The following is an 18,970-nucleotide window of genomic DNA, read 5'->3' as shown; positions in this document are numbered from 1 at the left end:
GAGAGAGAGATAGAATAGTCATGATTGAATGGCATAGCAAAGATAAGGAGAACTAAGATTCCAGTTGATTTCTATAATTGAGGGTGGGAGCGGAGGGCACCTAATCCCTCATCGTAACTCCTCATAAAATACAGATCAAACTTCAAACTGGTAAATTTAAACCCCATATCGGCAGGAAAAACACTGCCGGTTCATATGGGGCCTAAATCGCCTTTTCGCAACGTAACATTTGGATTAAAGTAATCCTAAGAAGTACGTTTATATGTAAAATAAACGGCTTACCTTTATCTGTCCCATACGGGAGATCCATCCCGTTGTCGGCGTTGACGGCATTAGAAGTTGATTTTTATTTTACTCCAGCAATTAAATTGTCCAGCGATGTTTTAAAAAAACTTGATAGAACGGATGTCGGAGCGATTTCTCTGCAGCAGCTAAACAGCCTGACATAGATCGAATCCAACAGGCAGGAGAAAACGGCATTTTAATCCCGCCCCCCTCTCAAAGGCGCCAAAGTCGCGCACACGGCCAGTGGCAGAACTGCAGTGCCGCTGAAGGTAAGTTTTGCAAACATAGGGGGACCTCTATCCCTGCTCTCTAAATTCTACAAAATTAGGGGTACCTTTCGCATCCGGATACTTTTCACCAAGTAAACCAGGTTCCTGTCTCTCAGTTACTCTTCACTATCAGGTACCAATCGATCAGAGGGTTACTATTCACTGTTGATCAGCCGCTATTCGGAATCAATCTCAAACATGCACAAACTCCAAAGTTCTATCGACACAGAATTCGAATTCTACCGTACGGGCAGAACTTCAATGTGAAATTCTGTATTTGGAAATTTGATTCTGCAAATCCAGACTCGTTCTCGGAACAACTAATTTTGGCGCGTATCTCTCCACATACGCGGGCTCTCGAATTCAAATTGCCCAATGAAGTCTCGAATGGACTAGAGTATTGCCAGCCAATCTATACTCTATCCTCTGAGCCCAGTCCCTTTACGAGATTCCTCGTCTGTCACTCCAGGGAGGGACTCAGACACCTTCACACAGACACCCCTCTCTGCTGGACACTGGGGGTTCAGCGCATAGCCTCTTCGAGCTGGCAGTCGATGCCGATTTTCAGGACACACCAATCAGCGCTCCCGGCAAAGATAGATCAATACGTAGACCCCTTGGCCTCGAAGCGCATCAGGCTCTCATTAAGCAGCTGCAGTCTACCAACTACGACCAGGTTTTGGGCCACTCCTTACCCCGTTTTATGGGCCCATAACCCAAAGTAGTGCTAACCCCCCCCCCCCCCCCCCCCCCCCCATGCTTGCTGGATTCTGTTGTAATTATCTCAATTGGAACCTTTCCCAAGTCCACGAATGATCGATCCGCTCCCACTAGCGAAGTGTGAAAATCAATGTGAAAACTACACGGTGGGTTTGATTTCTGCACTCGTGATCGAAACAGCTCAACACCCTTGATCGCAAACTTGTGTTTGGGGGTCGTTGAGATCCCGGACGAGCCCCCAATGTAAATAGCTCGTTCTAAGCTTCCGTCCAGTCTAGTTTCAATCAAATATCACTGAGTCAAGTACTTGTGCAACTAATCTTTATTTTGACAAAACACAATTAAGTTCCCACTGCTATGACTAACCACCGCGGGTTTGATCCTCGCATCTGCCTGGCCAAGCCCACTTTAGCCTCGTTCCAGCAGAGACACTCCAGAAGGTCACGCAGTCCTAAGAGTTCTCCCAGAAGATCGACACAGGACCTCATGGGAGCGGCCTTTTATATGTCCCCGAACCTTGAGCGGCCAAACCACATGGGGGTGGTCTCTTTACAGTCCAATAACAGATATCGATTAACACAGTATATGATAGACATTTTCCCAACCCAATAATACAGTAACCAATACAATGTATTCAAACTGAGCTTCTGAAAGGAAGCAAACATCGCAACATGTGCCTTGATATTCAAGAAACCCAGACAAGGCTCATTACTTAATCCAATCAACATCTAGCAAAGTAAAGCTTTGCAACAATCATCCAATCTATTCCATGCAATTTGCACCTAATTGTCAGGATCTGCATATGTTTCAAGATACATTTAATTGTCATTTGGGCCCCTTGAGGCCCAAACGAAATGCCGTTTCTGCACTCATACATTACAAACAAATAGACCCAAGACACAACATAATTTACATAAACATCCATCACATTGCTGTGATGGAAGGCCAAATAAACTTATCAAATAAACTTATCTCTCCACTGCCATCTCCCCCCCCGATGTCAGAGTCAAAGTCAAAGCCCCCGGCTGGCGATGGCGATTGTCCCGCGGCCATTAAAGCCACGCCGGGTGGTGCGAGGTCGCACACCGGGTCTTGGTGTTAGAGCCCCCGGCGTGCGCTCGCAGAGTCCCGCGGCCATTCCATTGTCATTCTCTTCCTGTAGCTCTTATCTAGGCTCTAGACAAACTGGCACCATTCTGCAGCTTGTCCTATTTCTGCAGAAGGCACATTTAAATTGACCAAATGGCCTAGCAGCCCAGAAGCTTTTACTCAATTTTAGTGTCCTGGCCTCTCCAATTTGGCCAGAATTAACATATACATGGTCTATGGTCTATAGACACACTGAACGCTTAGCTTCCCTTCTGTATTATGTTTACATATTCTGTTGTGCTGCAGCAAGTAAGAATTTTATTGTGCTATCTGGGACACATGACAATAAAACTCTCTTGACTCTTGACTCAAGTTTCACTCACTTGTCCTAATATCCTAACTTTGAAAACACCTGTGAAGTTTTGGGGATTTACAACTATGTTAACGGCGTTGCATATATGAAAAACTTTGTCTCCCTCTGAAAGTAAGGGGTCATCCATTTAAGGCAGAGATAAGGGGAAATCTTCTCTGCCATAGGCTCATGAATCTTTAAAATCTACCAAGAAAGGCCATGGATAAGTTGACATGCGCAGATAGCAATGTGAAATTTAGTTTAGTTTAGTTTAGAGATACAGCATAGGAACAGGCCCCTCTGCGCTGACCAGTGATCCCTGTACACAAGCACTATCCCACACATTAGGGACAATTTGCAATCTTTACCAAGCCAATTAACCTACAAACCTCCATGTCTTTGGAGTGTGGACACCTGGAGAAAACGCATGCGGTTGCTGTGAGAACGTACAAACTCCGTAAAGACAGCACCCATAGTCAGGATCGAACCCGAGTCTCTGGCGCTGTGAGGCAGCAACTCTACCGCTGCACCACCGTGCTGTGAAGTTAAAATTACAAGCAGATCAGCCATAATATTAGAAAGCAAAGCAGTCCTGATGGACAAAGTGGCCTATTCCTGCTCTGAATTTGTATGTTCACTGATTCATCAATTCACCAATATCATAATCATAATAGTGCTTTAGTAGCCAAGTATCTTTTGCAACATACGAGGAATGTGATTTGCCGTACAGTCACACCAATAAAGAGCAACAAGACACACAAATAAATGTTTAACATAAACATCCCCCACAGCGACTCCCCTACAATCCTTACTGTGATGGAAGGCAAAAAAAGTTCAAGCTCTTCCCTTCTTTGTTCTCCCGCAGTCGGAGGCCTCGAACCTTCCGTTGTTGTGGCAATCTTGACTCTTGTAGCTGGCTGTCGTATCCTCCATGTCGAGGCGATCAAGCTCCTGCACCGAGTGGATCTCAGCTCCCCCTCGCTGGGCCCGGGTCAGGGCTAGTCGAACCTCCTGCGGCTTGGAGCTTCCCGACATCGGTCTCTGCCCGAGACTGCGAGCTCCTTGATGTTGAAATCCTCAGGCCGCAGTTGGAGTGTTGATCGCAGGCTCCGATGGTAAGTCCATGGCTGTGCGGTTGGGGCTCAAAGTCGTTCGCGAGTAAGGCCGCCAGCTCCATGATGTTAGGCCGCAGAATGTCCAGAAATTAATCGCATCTCCGGCAAGGGAAGAGATTGAAAAAAGTTCCCCCTCCCAGTTCCCCTGCATAAAACAAACCAGACAACATTGACACCAACTTTGAAAACACACTAAAAATAATGAAGATGTCGAAAAGACAGACAGACAGACCATCGCTGACGGCGCCACCCAGGGGAATGTTCACCAATTCACTGGATGTTTTCAAGAAAGAGTTAGAATTAGCTCTTAAGGCTAAAGGAATCAAGGGATATGGGGAAAAAGCAGGAACGGGCTACTGATTTTGGATGATTAGCTATGATAAAATTGAATGGCTGATCATGGCTGGCTCGAAGGGCTGAATGACCTACTCCTGCACCTATTTTCTATGTTTCTATGTTTCTATGTTAGACTGTTCTGGAGTTTGCTTGTCAATCTTTCACAAGAAACACCCACCTTTCACTAAGTTCTAGAGTGTTTTGCAGACAATACAACTTTTTAAAAAAATGTGTGAACACTGACAGAGGCGTGTTGATGCTTGGAAATAAGTAGGAATTTGTTTAGAGACAGGTTCTAAGAACAACAGTCAGATGACGGCCAAATAACCCGTTCCGTATTAATGTAGTGGTTTCTATATCAGCCAATGCATGCAGGCAGCTGTTTTCCTTCTCATTAAGTGGTGCAGTGGGCTCTTCTTGGCCATGGTATTGGTTGATGATTGTCACGTGTACTTATTATTATTAACAACTTCTCTTTTGAGAAGCAAGGAGAGGGAAGAATTACATTTCATGTTTTTCTTCACTCCTTACAAAGCTTACAGTGATCGCAACTTCTACTGAAGTGTGGATGGCCGTTGACTCACTAGAAGCTCATCCACCCTTTGACAGGTCTTGTTTTTGGTCCTGCTGGGGGTCCACAGCCTCTTCTCACCTTGCAAACCAGGTGGGGGAGACGGTTCAGTCGCAGACTATCCGACCATGGAGCTAGTAGCACGGGGATAACATGGTATCCGTGGCGGGGGGATCTCCTCCCTGACCTGACCTGAGATACATGTACTGAAATACAGAGAGTAGCTTTGTTCAAGTCATGTCAAGTCAAGTCAAGTCAAGTTTATTCGTCATGTACACATACGGGATGTGCAGTGAAATGAATAGTGGCAATGCTTGCGGACTTTGTGCAAAAAGACAAACAAACAAACAACCAAACAAACTACAAACAGAATGTAACAGAATGTAACAGAATTGTTTGCATGCTATCCAGGCAGATCACTAGAACACTATGCACAACTACAATCACACATATACAAGAATAACAGGTAGAGCAAAGAGGAAAATACTAGAGTGCAGAATGTAGTTTTAAGTATTGGAACATTACAATTCCAGTGAAAATGTCCAATGCCTGCAATGATGTAGATTGGAAGATTGGAACTCTTCCCTAGCTCATGGGAGCTCATGGGAAAGTTATTCAGACGTGTGATAACAGAGGTACAGAAGCTGTTCTTGAGTCTGGCAGTGCGTTGATGGAGCTGGAGGCCTCGGACTGAGTTTGGGCCCCACCGCGGGGCGTGAACTTACACTGGAGTCGATCCCTTGCCTGAGATCGCTCCAACCGTGGCCTGCGGACTTTACATCGGGAGCTCGCAGTCTCAGGAGAAGTCGTGGATTTCGGGAGCTCCAACGTCACAGAAGGTTCGACCAGAAGGTTCGGTCGTCCGGCGTGTGGAGCTGACATCCCCCCCGATGCAGGAGCTGATCGCCTCGACACGGAGAGCCCACCGCTGGCTACGGGAGTCAAGATCATCCCGTCAACGGAAGGCTCGAGGCCCCTGACCGCAGGAGAGCTCAGGGAAGAGATTGCAATTTTTTTCGCTTTCCATCACAGTGAGGAATGTGGAGGAGTCACTGTGGTGGATGTTTATGTTAAAATGTGGTTTGTGTGTTCGGTTGTTTTTTTTGCTTTTTATTTGTATGACTGACTTGGCAAATAAAATTCCTCGTATGTAGCAAAACATACTTGGCTAATAACGTATCATAGCGATTGTGATTGTGAGACATGCTGAATTTCTTTAGTATCCTTCGGAAGTAGAGACATTCGTGAGAGACATTTGCCCACAGCATCAACGTGGTTGATCTGTTAACGATGGTAGGCAAACAGCAGTGTACATCTAGCAGAGAGTAGTTTGGGTTCGGGTTAAGCCTATTACTGAAAGTGTCCATTTCTGTCTATGGAGCCACAAGCTGTGACTCAGAGGAAGAAGACTACCTGTGGGATAAAGCTATTCCCAAAACACCTTTGGCCCAGAGGATCAGGCTTTCACACACAACCACCCTGATACTGTCAAATAAATTGGATTGAATATCTGACACATTGGGATTGCTCGAGCAAAGACCTCAGAACGGAATGCACCATGGGGTTTAGTTTAGTTTAGTTTGGATATACGGTGCAGAAACAGGCCCATCGACCCACTGTCACGTTGACCAGTGATCCCCGTACACTAGCTCTATCCTACACACTAGGGACAATTCACAATTTTCACTGAAGCCAAATTAACATAACAACAAACCAGTTTAAGAGGGAACTGCAGATGCTGGAGAATCGAAGGTTACACAAAAAAGCTGGAGAAACTCAGCGGGTGCAGCAGCATCTATGGAGCGAAGGAAATAGGCAACGTTTCGGGCTTCTCCTTTTTCCCTTCTTCAGACTGATCGGGGGCGGGGGGGGGTGGGGACAAGAAAGGGAAAAGGAGGAGTAGCCAGAAGGCTGGGGGATGGGAGGAGACAGCAGGGGGGCTGAGGAAGGGGAGGAGACAGCAAGGACTAACAAAATTGGGAGAATTCAATGTTCATGCCCCCGGGGTGCAGACTCCCCAAACGGAATATGAGGTGCTGTTCCTCCAATTTCCGGTGCTGCTCGCTGTGGCCATGGAGGAGACCCAGGACAGAGAGGTCGGAGGCGGAGTGGGAGGGGGAGTTGAAGTGCTGAGCCACCGGGAGGTCAGCTTGGTTATTGCGGACCGAGTGGAGGTGTTCGGCGAAACGATCGCCCAACCCCCGCTTGGTCTCACCGATATAGATCTGCTGACATCTAGAGCAGCGGACGCAATAGATGAGGTTGGAAGAGATGCAGGTAAACCTCTGTCGCACCTGGAACGATTGCTTGGGTCCTTGAACGGAGTCGAGGGGGGAGGTAAAGGGACAAGTGTTGCATCTCTTGCGGTTGCAAGGGAAAGTGCCCGGGGAGGTGGTGGACCGAGAGGGAAGGGAAGAATTGACAAGGGAGTTATGGAGGGAGCGGTCTTTGCGGAAGGCAGATATGGGGGGAGATGGGAAGATCTAGCGAGAGTAGTTTGGGTCACGTTGGAGGTGGCGAAAACTGAAAGAGGATTACTTTATGGATGTGACAAGCTGGTGGGAAGGAAGAAAGGTGAGGACTAGGGGGACTCGGCCCTTGTTGCGAGTGCGGGGATGGGGAGAGAGAGCAGTGTTGCGGGGTATGGAAGAGACCCTGGTGCGAGCCTCATTGATGGTGGAGGAGGGGAACCCCCGTTCCCTGAATAGTGAGGACATTTCAGATGTCCTGGTGTGGAACGCCTCATCCGTGGAGCAGATGCGGCGTAGACGGAGGAATTGGGAGTAGGGGATGGAGTCCTTACAGGAAGCAGGGTAACCTACAAACCTGTACCAGTTTGGAGTGTAAGAGGAAACCAGAGCACCCGGAGAAAATCCATGCAGAAGATCCACAGTCATGGGGAGAACGTACAACACCGTACAAACAAGCGCCATAGTCAGGATCGAATCCAGGTCTCCAGCGCTATAAGGCAGCAACTCTACCGCTGCGCCACCGTGCCGCCCACGGGTTGTTCTAAGCCTCGTTGGTTAGCATGCAACAAAAGCTTTTCACTGTACCTCGGTACACGTGACAATTAACTAAACTGAAGGCTGGGATCATAGAGCACATGTTTACATGTTTGCTGTGTTTGTTTTGCAGATGTGAATGAATGTGAGGAGGACAGTGGGGGATGTGATGGCCGATGTAGTAACACCATTGGCAGCTTCTACTGCCAGTGCCGCCAGGGTCTGACGCTGCAGTCCGACGGCAAGACTTGCCAAGGTAGGGCCAGACCACACTGGACATAACAGCTACCAAACACCCTGGTGCCAACTCGCCCACACCTGATACCAGACACGCTCAGGGTTGGCTTGGAAATAACATCCTCATACCCCAAAAACATTCACAGTTTATTCTGGTTGTAATTAATTAGCAAAATTAGCAAGATTGTTTACAAATTATTTTAATGCGCTGGCAATCCAATTTGATAATCGAGCTATTTACTCTGGTACAATATTGACTTGTTGTTGATGACAGTTTGTGGACAAATATGGTTAATTGTTCTATGATATTGCACAGTAAGGTATAAGCTTCTCCTCCCATGGTCATTGGCAATGTGATTAGTGCTTCACGGTGAGCATTAGTTCACTAACTAACGTTAGCATAAGTCAAGAGTCAAGAGTGTTTTATTGTCACACTAGACGAAGTGCAGACCCGTTACGTCTGCTCCCCAATGCAAGATTCCACCATTCACGCATAGCCCACAACTGCGCAGGCACGATTTGTTCCCCCGCATCCCCCAACACTTCCTGCCCCTCCTCTTCATCCTCCCTCTTCTTTACCCTCTCCTCCTCCCCTCCCCCAATCCCACCCATCTCTCCCCTCCCTATTCCCCTCCTATCCCTCTATCCCCCACTCCTCACCTCCCCCTATCCCGCCCCTATCCATCCTGACCTCCCACACTGCCCTCCTCTCCCTCTATTCCCCGCTCTCTATCTCAAGATCAGTTTTAGTTATGTATAGATAGATGTCCCAGACAAAACAATGAAATTCTTACTTGCAGCAGCACAACAGAATATGTAAACAAAGCACTCCATAACACTATAATAAATGAGAAAGCAAAAGATCAGTATATACACACACACACACAGATATACATAAAAACAAACAATAATAGTGCAAACAGACAAAACCAATGCCCCATCTAAGTAGTTCAGAGCTTACTTGAGGATGTCGATTTTAATAGTCTGATGGCTGTCAGGAAGAAGCTGTTCCTGAACCTGGACGTTACAGTTTCAGGCTCCTGTACCTTCTTCCCAATGGCTGGGGTGATATTAGTGTGTGGCCCGGGTGGTGTGGGTCTCCAATGATGCTGGCTGCCTTTTTGAGGCAGCGACTGCGATAAATCCCTTGGATGGTGGAGAGGTCAGTACCCGTGATGGACCGGGCAGTGGTCACCACCTTTTGCAGTCTTCTTTGCTCCTGGGCGTTCAAGTTGCCGAACCAGGCCGTGATGCAACCAGTCAATACACTCTCAACTGTAGTGTGGGGTACTCTACAGTAATACTCTACTGGAGTGAAGTAGAGAGAAATGACCGAGTCTGAGAGTTAGAGGCTTTAGAACACGGAGAATGAGAGTGTTGGTGATTGGAACATGAGGGACCTGGTGCTGGAGACTAGAACAGCGGACAGCCGCTGATGAAAGTGGGAACATAAGAAGGCAATGGTAGTGCAGATTAGAATGTGCTTACAGATCAAGCAACAGATTAAAACAATGTGCTGGAGGAACTCAGCGGTCAGGTAACATCTGTGGAGGGAATGGACATGCAACATTTTGGGTTGGGTTCAGACCCACTAAGTTCCTCCAGGATTCCAGCATCTGCAGTTCCTTGGGCCACCAGAACAAGGGGAACGACCGGAGATTTGAACATGAGATGGAAATAGTGTTTGGGATTGAAATATGGAAAAAATGTTGTGGGATACATTGACATGGTTATTATACATGAACATATGTATCGGGACATAGATACATGATATAAGAACATGTGTGAAAAGATTCTGACAGTTAGAATGGGGAGAGACATTGCTGAAAATTAGAATTTGATAGAGAGAAGGGTGCTCATAATTGTTGAATTATCTTCTAATTTCCTGTGGAACTTGTTCTGATGTTTTTGCCTGTGATACTAATCTTTGGTCAGAGTAGAGGGTCAGTGTGTGTTTGTATACAGAACCTGTGTGCCTGCACTGTTCAGCGTGACCTCTCCTATGTAATTTATACCTGTTGAGGGACATCTCTCGTTGCCAAAGTACATGGCGAATCTGATCCAGGGAATGCTAATAGCAAATTCCTGAGAGTCTGAGTCAGGTTGTTACCCTTTTGTGAATAATACTTCATGACATTTCATCCGCAGTATTTGATAACGTGCCCCATTGCTCTTTGTGTCTGTAGCTTTTATGTTCTCTATAAAAATATTGCCAGTGTTTGTGTTAATGTACTATTTAACACGTTATTTAGCATGGTTATATTCTGTTTTTTATCTAATCGGCTCCAGTCAATGCCGAGGTTTGCCTTGATGTTCATTCAAACATCTTTCTGGAGAAATACTGTTTAGTAATGAGGTTGGAAGGAGTAATAGTACTTAAAGCCAAGCTGTAGTCTATGAATAGAAGTCTGATGTAGGTGTCTCTCTCCTGGGGTGAGTGTCAGGACAGGGAGATAGTGTCAGCCGTGGACATGTTTTGGTGGTAGGTGGGTCAAGGTTGTTCGGTAGACTGGATTTAATGCATTCCATTGCCAGATTCTCTAAGCACATGTGTTTGAGGTACATAGGTTTTCTGTTATTTGATACAGAGATGTTCCTCCTGATTCAGTTGTTGTTGTATCTTTTTGTTTGTATAATGCTTCTGGTTCCTCTTCTGGTCTCCGGCTCTCTGATTTATTTTGAGTATTCGTTTCTCTGAAGATTGGTATTCACCTCGTTCAGAGATTGAGGATATAGTTAGCAGTGTGGGTTCTTGTGCCTTTTCTGGTTTCTGTCAAAGGTCCAACATGTGTACTGATTCAACAGGAGGAATAGAAAAGAGGAGAGAGAAGGGAAAACAAACCAACATACATGGGCAGCACGATGGTAGAGTTGCAGCTTTACAGCGCCAGAGACCTGGGTTCAATCCTGACTTTGGCCGTTGTTTCTCCCCGAGACCATGCTGGCTTTCCCCAGGTGCTCCGGTTTCCACCCACACTCCAAAGACGTAGGCTAATTGGTTTGGTATAATTGCAAATTGTCCCTAGTATGTATAGGATAGTGTTAAGTCATAAGGTCATAAGTGATGGGAGCAGTATTAGGCCATTCAACCCATCAAGTCTACTAAACCATTCAATCATGGCTGATCTATCTCTCCCTCCTAACCCTATTCTCCTATATTCTCCCTATAACTCCTGATACCCATAGTGTGTCACAGTTAGTGTGCGGGGACCACTGGTCGGTGCAGACTTGATGGGCAGAAGGGCCTGTTTCCATGCTGAACCTCTAAACTAAACTAAACTAAACTAAATTAAACGGAAAAAATCGGCATAATTTTGTGCTATAAGAAGTGTGTGTGTGCGTGCGTGTGTGTGTGTGTGTGTGTGCGTGCGTGTGTGCGTGCGTGCGTGTGTGTGTGTGTGCGTGCATATGTGTGTGTGTGTGTGTGTGTGGGAGAAGGAGTGTGTGTGTGTGTGGTTGCGTGCGTGGCACAGGCTTCTCTAAGGTGTGTGTGTGTGTGTGTCAGGTGTGTGTGTGTGTGTGTGTGTGTGTGTGTGCGGAAACTGTGTGTGTGCGTGAAACTAGATGTGGAAGTGTGAAAGAATGGGAGTAAGGAGACCATTGTGTGAGGTTTAGCTTTATCAAAGCCTTCTCTAAGGTGCCCCGAGCCATTAATCAGGTATTTGGCATAAAAGGAGGAAACTGACTCATAATGAAACTAGATTTGGAAGGTAATTGAATGGTATGTAATAGTCCATTGTGTGTGGTATGCTTTATCAAAGCCCATAAAAATGCCCCGAGTTATAACATACTATATTGATATAAAATATTACTGATCGAGAAAAGATGATTTAGTTGTCAGTTATCCAGTGCGTGATCACTTGTAGTTTCTACGTTTTATTCCAACATTGAGGCTTATGTTTAATGATTGAGAATATTATCTCTGTGTGTTTCCTTCTCCGGAGAATCTCGTGTAATAGAAATGACATAATCTGTTTTAACGCTGCAAAATTTAAAATGGTGGCAAAAAGTTCCTATTGTAAAGATGAGGCTTGTTCTTGGTGCTGTTGTCTTGTATCCAAAATCATAAAACAAGGCTCTTGTGGTCAACAGCAAGTCAAGACCTAGTTACCATGGGCCAGGACATTGCCTTGCACCCACTTAGCACTGATGTGAAGCACTTTGGTCAACGAGAGTTATTTTTAAATGTGTTATAGAAATAAAATTGACTTGACTTGACTTGAGATAGGTTGTGTGGCACATGTTGTCTTGGCGGTAATTCAGGAATCCAAAGATAGACAAAAAACGCTGGAGTAACTCAACGGGACAGGCAGCATCTCTGGAGAGAAAGATTGGGTGATGTTTCAGGTCGAGACCTTTATTCAGACTGGTTAGGGACAAGGGAAACGAGAGATATAGACGACGATGTAAACAACAATGAAGTCCAGAACCAGGGGTCACAGCTTAAGAATAAGGGGTAGGCCATTTAGGACTGAGATGAGGAAAAACTTCTTCACCCAGAGAATGTGAATCTGTGGAATTCTCTGCCTCAGAAGGCATTGGAGGCCAATTCACTGGATGTTTTCAAGAGAGAGTTAGATTTAGCTTTTAGGGCTAACGGAATCATGGGATATGGGGGAAATAGCAGCAATGGGCTACTGATTTTAGATGATCAGCCATGATCATATTGAATGCGATGCTGGCTCGAAGGGACGAATGGCCTACTCCTGCACCTATTTTCTATTTTCTATGTTTCTATGAATGAAAGATACGCAAAAAAGTAAGAATGTTAAAGGAAACAGGCCATTGTTTGCTGTTTGTAGGGTGAAAAGCTGGTGTGACTTGGATGGGGGAGGGATGGAGAGAGAGGGAATATTGCATGAAAACGTGAAGCTGGTCATTAATCCTTGACAGCCAAGTTTGTGACAGTCTCTGATAGTTGCATGTTGCTGGGATCTGGCGGAGCTTCCACGCTCCAACGGTTACTGCATCCAAGGACGTAATGCTGAGGTGGGAAGTGGATTACAGACCCACTCACGGTGAATTACAGTAAGTGGTGAAACAGGCTTGAAGGGATTTTGGTCAAGGATACACTTTGTGTCTAATTTTGTAAACCAGCACCTGCAGCTCCTCTTTTCTGCAATATGTTAAAGCTGTTGGGAATAATTGTTTTTTAATGCATTTTTAATAAATTTATGTTTTCTAAAAGCTGGTATCCACTGGATTTGGCCAATATATTGGTAGCTATGGTTTGGAAATATAATAGGGTGGCTCGAGGTTTTGTGCATCGGGTTACATTTGGATTAATGTTAAGGTTTTGTGATCAGAGGAGTTTCCTGCACTCAATTGTGTTATATACATGAAGTATAATTGTATTGAAGAAAAAGAAGGATTGACCATCAAGTAACATACATCTCTTCTGTGCAGGAATGGAACTGTTGTCTAATAGTATTTAACTGTTTTAGTCATGCACCAAGTCCATGGCAAAAAGAGGATTACAATAAATGATACCATTAATTATTGCAATAAATGACTGTACCTGATTTATACCAGGTACTGATTTAGTCACACACTGATTTTACTTCGGAGTCACGTGAGTGACTACGTGAAGACCCCGTCCAGCACGCATGCGCGACATAGCATCTCACGCAGTGCACAGCGACGGATGGGAGTTCGAGCTCTCCTGCAACAATTTGAAAACGGACCTTCAGGTAAGCAAATCTTACTCTGAGGACATGGTGTTTTCAAAACCCTGTTCTGCTTTATTTTTAAATAGGAATGGAACAGGGAAAACACCAAGGAAGGTCGTTCCCGTCGGACTACAATGGACCAGGAGGGTTCCAGCAGTGGGGGGTGACCGGCGGCACCTGGACCGCACAACGCTGCGGTCCACAGTCACCGACAGCATTCCGAGCCGAGCCCAGCGCCGCTAGCATAGCTCAAGGGAACGTTGGCGACCAACTGCAGCGGGCTGGATGTAAGGCACAACGGAAGTCGGACCGGCCGGTTCACTCAGAAGAGCCCGGCACGGTAGACTCCCGCCCGACAGCGGCTAAAGGTGACCGTTTCAAGCCTTATGGAAAGGCTCATGGAGCAAAAGCTCCAGCGAGACTTGCTCTGGGAGATGGGGCAAGCTCGCCAAGGGAGCACAAACACTCCCGCTCCAGTGCACTAACAGCACTGGCCATCGCATCTCCCTCAACAGAGGGGAGCGTTGGTGACCAGGGCTGGGCTGGTCAAGAAGAGGGGTCACTGGCTGAACAAAATCGAGAGTATGCTTGAGGTACAGGACCAGGAAGAGCTGCTGGGTGTGGTGAACCGCTACGTGGCAACACCACCAGCGGGACGGCCGTTACAGCCTAAACTGGCGGCCAGCTTACTACCTGTCCTTCAAACCTCTCCAAGACAGGTAGTCATTGAGGCGTTGGACTTATTCACGCCTCCCCCAAAATTGCATTTGCTCAATGTGCCTGCCATTACAGGGGGTACATTGAGCAGCGTATTTAAACCCAAAAACTTAAAATTGCAAAAAATGTAGATACCCCTGACGGCGGCTATCACTTCATATGCTCATTCCATAGACAGGGTTGACATGCTAAAACACCCTGGCTCTACTGTGCAACACAGTATGTGATTGGCAACCTCCGGAAGGAGGTCATAAGACCTGCCCTCAACCTCAAAATATTCTCAGGACTGTGTAGAACGCCGGCCTCAGAACCACAGATCCTGCTATTTGGCAAATAATTACCAAATCAAGCCAAAAATCTGGACAAAGAATCCGGCATTTTGGCCTCATGAGGGCAGGACCTGGAATGAGCAAACCACTCAAAAACCCAGGCGGCAGTACCTCTACGCATCCACCAGTAGGCGTCTACTTCATGGTACTGGTGAAAGCTCGGGGCCCGCATACCGTCCCCGCAAGTCTTTCGGGACAGGGCCCAGAGCGTGCCCCATGGAAAACGCACCATTCCCCAACAGCACCACCCCGACAGACAAGGAACCAGAAACCGAAGAAATGAACACACCACCAAACAACAGTGGAGGTAGGTGGGTCTGGTTCCTACCATCACATGAAAGGTGAGGGGATTGTGCTATCGGGGGGGGGGGACCACACCTGGTTTTGGAAGCATGAAGAACTATCACACTTGGTAGTTATATACCAAACGTATTCAAGGACAAAAAATTGAATTTAAGAAAAACTTGCCACCAGTTCAGCATGCACCCCAAAGGGGATTTTACCCTCTCACTAAAAAGGAAACATGAGGGACAAGCTGAACTGGAGAAGACATACAAAGGGGTCATAAAGAAGTCTAAATATGAACCTTTGGAACCAGTATTAAATTTACCAAAAATCCAAAAAAGATGGTGAATGTCGCACCATCATTGACTTAACCACATTGAATACTTTCACCAGGTATACACACTTTAATGGAAAACATTTGTAACTGCCAAACATGGATTTCCAAAGGACACTTTATGGTAGGCATCGACTTAAAAGATGCATACTATTCAGTACCCATTCATAAAGATCATCGGAGATACCTAAAATTTACCTGGATGGGGTAACTATGGCAGTATAAATTATTGACTAATGGGCTAAATATAAGCCAAAACTGTGTTTCCAAGATATTCAAACCAGCCTGACACTATTAAGGAAACATGTTGTCATGGCATATCGCGATGATATTTAACAACAAACAAAACCATGGAATTTGCTAAATCAGCAGCATTAGCTACTAAAAACCTATTCAGCCTGGGCTTTGTCGTACAATCCAGATAAATCTATGTTGACACCATCCACAACTATGGACTAAGTGGTACTCAATTAACTCTATCCACATGTCTATAACGTTGCCAAAAGGAGAGTCAGCGTACTGGCACAACCTGTAACAAATTAATGGTTAACAATCAACCAACCATTCGACAAAGTGGCAAGAGTAATTGGGAATTAGTAGCAGCATTGCCAGCTACTTAACTTGGACCTTTCCATTAGAGCTAAGGTGCTAGCGTTTAAACAAAATAACCCATATCCAGAACAGGTGGTAGATGGACTAATCTAGAGTCATCACCACTACAGACACTGGACATAAAACCTAGTTGGAAATGTTGGGTGCGTTCTATGGGTTAAAAGTATGTTGTTCAATAGTGCACCATTTTGCATGTTCGTTTATAAATTGACAATATCACAGTGGTGGCCTATACTAAACCACATGGGCGGAATAAAATCAACATCATGTGACAATTTGATTAACACGGTCTGGTAATGATATGTCGTCAAACATATTTGGCTATCAGCAACTTACCTACCAGGTGAGCTAAAACTGTGGCAGACATGTTAAACCCCAAAGTATTTGCTGAAATTACAAAGCAATATGGAACACCAGATATCGATTTCTTTGCATTCCGACTGAATCACCACGTACCGATGTATGTTGCTTGGGAACCAGACCTTGAGGCAGCGGCGATGGATACATTCTCGCTGAACTGGGGGGGGGGGGGGGGAACTAATCTCTATGTTTTCTCCCCTTTTCTGCCTCATCAGGCAGGTACTACGCAAAATGCAGATGAATTTTGCTTCGGACTTTTGATACTACCCGACTGGCCTACACAGCCATGGTTCCCAGTGATCCTTGAGGTCATTGAAACTCATGACCATTCCCAGCGGACCAGATCTACTGATCCACCCTGTATCAGGCGAAAGTCACCCATGTCATGACAGAATAAACCTACTGGGTTGCAGATTCCAAAAAGACCTTTTGATGGACCTGGGATTGTCAAATAGGACCTTGGACACGATGACAGCATCCCACCGACTTCCACCAAGAAACAATATCTCTCCAGTATAAGAAAATGGGAACCATACTGCTCATGAGATTGTATAATTGAGACATTTATGATTTTAAAAGTGTTTGAAAGGGTCTACATCCATGATACCATTTCTTTAGATTGGATGGGAGATCAAAACATATTTGATCATTTAAGAGGAAAGGGAGGGGTAGTTTGTCACACATGGGAGAGGAGGGGTCTTGAAATTTCATTGAATGGCCTTGAAGCATCTGAAGGGCTGGGGTTTTCAGAAGGGTTTCTCAGGTGAGTGTGGCAACCACTGTTGAAAGGCTGTGACAGACAGCAGGGCAAGGGGCTGTTCTCCGCACCTTCCCCCCTGCTGCATTCCCATGCACCTTGGGATGACAACATCTTATAGATTTGTAATGGAGGGGGCTAGAGATCAACAGGATGCCTCCCCACCTCTGTATCTGCTGCCTCCCCCTACACCCTTCATCCTTGTAGACTTTAGAGATGCAGCACCGAAACAGGCCCTTTGGTCCATCTAGTCCGCATCAACCAGCAATCACTCCGTACACTTGCACTATCCCACACACTAGAGACAATTTACAATTTTACCAAAGTCAATTAACCTACAAACCTGCATGTCTTTGGGATGTAGGAAGAAACTGGAGAACCTGGAGAAAACCCACACAGGTCACGGGGAGAAGGTACAAACTCCGTACAGACAGCACCCGTAGTCAGGATGGAACCTGGGTCTCTGGCGCTGTAAAACAGCAACTCTACCGCTGCGCTTTCTCCAGAGAAAAGCCTCAGTGTGAAATGTAACCGGTGGCCCTGCAGCCCCCAACAGAAGGGAAACACAAAGGGAATTTTATCCCTTGGAAATTTCTGGATAAAAGTGTAAGTGAACAAAAGGAAAATGTGTGAAGTGGATGGTGAGAAGAGGAGAGGGGGTGTGACACAGGTCATGTTTGCTCTGGGAGTCAGTGGGATAATGAGTGGTGCTGCATGAGGCCAGGAGACACAGCAGACCTGATGTCAGTGTGATTGACAAGGTGTTGGCAAGGAGCCAGCAGACACCGGGCTATGAAATGCGGTCTTTTTCCACCTTAGACTGTGCTTGCATTTAATGAATTGAAAGGGTGTCAGTCCAGCATCAGCTATTAATTTAGCTCCACTGGATTAAAGCACAATGTTGCCATTGTGTGAGCGGACTGCTTCTCTGGCACTGCCAAGATACTGGCCTGTACAAATGTCAGCCTGCACTTGTGGCCGAGTAGCTGAGTGCACGTGCTGGCACTGACTCCCCCACACAGGCACGGCCATTATTTGAAGGAGGCTATTTTTCAACTTCAGACTCATTTGTGATTATTCCTGCGATAGTGTACTGCATGACGTAATCACCGTGGGAGACAGTGTCGATATTGATTCATGCTGCACCTCCTTCCATGCATCACATTCAGCTCCGTCTGCCTCTGTCTGCCGATCGATGTTGGCCATATTGCCTAAATCGCAGGATTGAGAGGGGATTTACAAAATTCTCAGGCTAGATGCATTCTCCCGATGCAGGGGAAGTAAGGAAAAGGGGGAAGGAAAAGGGGGAAATCCTTTAAAACCGAGATGATGAGAAGAACTTTTTTCACACAGAGAGTGGTGAGTCTCTGGAACTCTCTGCCACAGAGGGTAGTTGAGGCCAGTTCATTGGCTATATTTAAGAGGGAGTTAGATGTGGCCCTTTTGGCTAAGGGGATCAGAGGGTATGGAGAGAAGGCAGGTACGGGATACTGATTTGGATGATCAGCCATGATCATATTGAATGGCGGTGCAGGCTCGAAGGGCCGAATGGCCTACTCCTGCACCTAATTTCTATGTTTCTATGTTTCTATGTTGTGCCCAGAAACCTTCTTCGTCTGTGATGCTTCCATCCGTCCCCTTGTCTGGTACACAGCCACTGTCTACTTGCTATAGAATCATAGAGTGACACAATGTGGAAACAGGCCTTTCAGCCCAACTTGCCCACACCGGCCAACATGTCCCAGCAACACCACTCCCACCTGCCCGCGTTTGGTCCAAATCCCACCAAACCTGTCCAATCCATGCATCTGTTTACCCTTTGGGATGGTCCCTGCTTCAACTACCTCCTCTGACGTCTTGTTCCATACACTCAGATTCCTATTAAATCTTTCCCCCTTCACCTTAAACCCATGTTCTCTGGTCCTTGA

The 18,970-nt window shown here is 46.1% G+C and overlaps 1 protein-coding gene across 1 annotated transcript in view; it reads left to right on the top strand.

The window, feature by feature from the left end:
• The window catches only part of LOC129711769 (multiple epidermal growth factor-like domains protein 6), a 552,574-nt gene that overhangs the window by 259,120 nt on the left and 274,484 nt on the right, over positions 1-18,970 (top strand). The window contains exon 5 of the mRNA XM_055659700.1: positions 7,876-7,998. Coding sequence (XP_055515675.1) covers positions 7,876-7,998 — 123 coding nt within the window. The remainder of the gene's footprint in view (positions 1-7,875; positions 7,999-18,970) is intronic.

This window comes from Leucoraja erinacea, chromosome 30 (genome assembly GCF_028641065.1).
Source record: "Leucoraja erinacea ecotype New England chromosome 30, Leri_hhj_1, whole genome shotgun sequence".
NCBI classification, from domain to species: Eukaryota; Metazoa; Chordata; class Chondrichthyes; order Rajiformes; family Rajidae; genus Leucoraja; species Leucoraja erinaceus.
The sequence above is the reverse complement of the archived record's forward strand: the minus strand, read 5'-3'. Positions and strand labels throughout refer to the sequence as shown.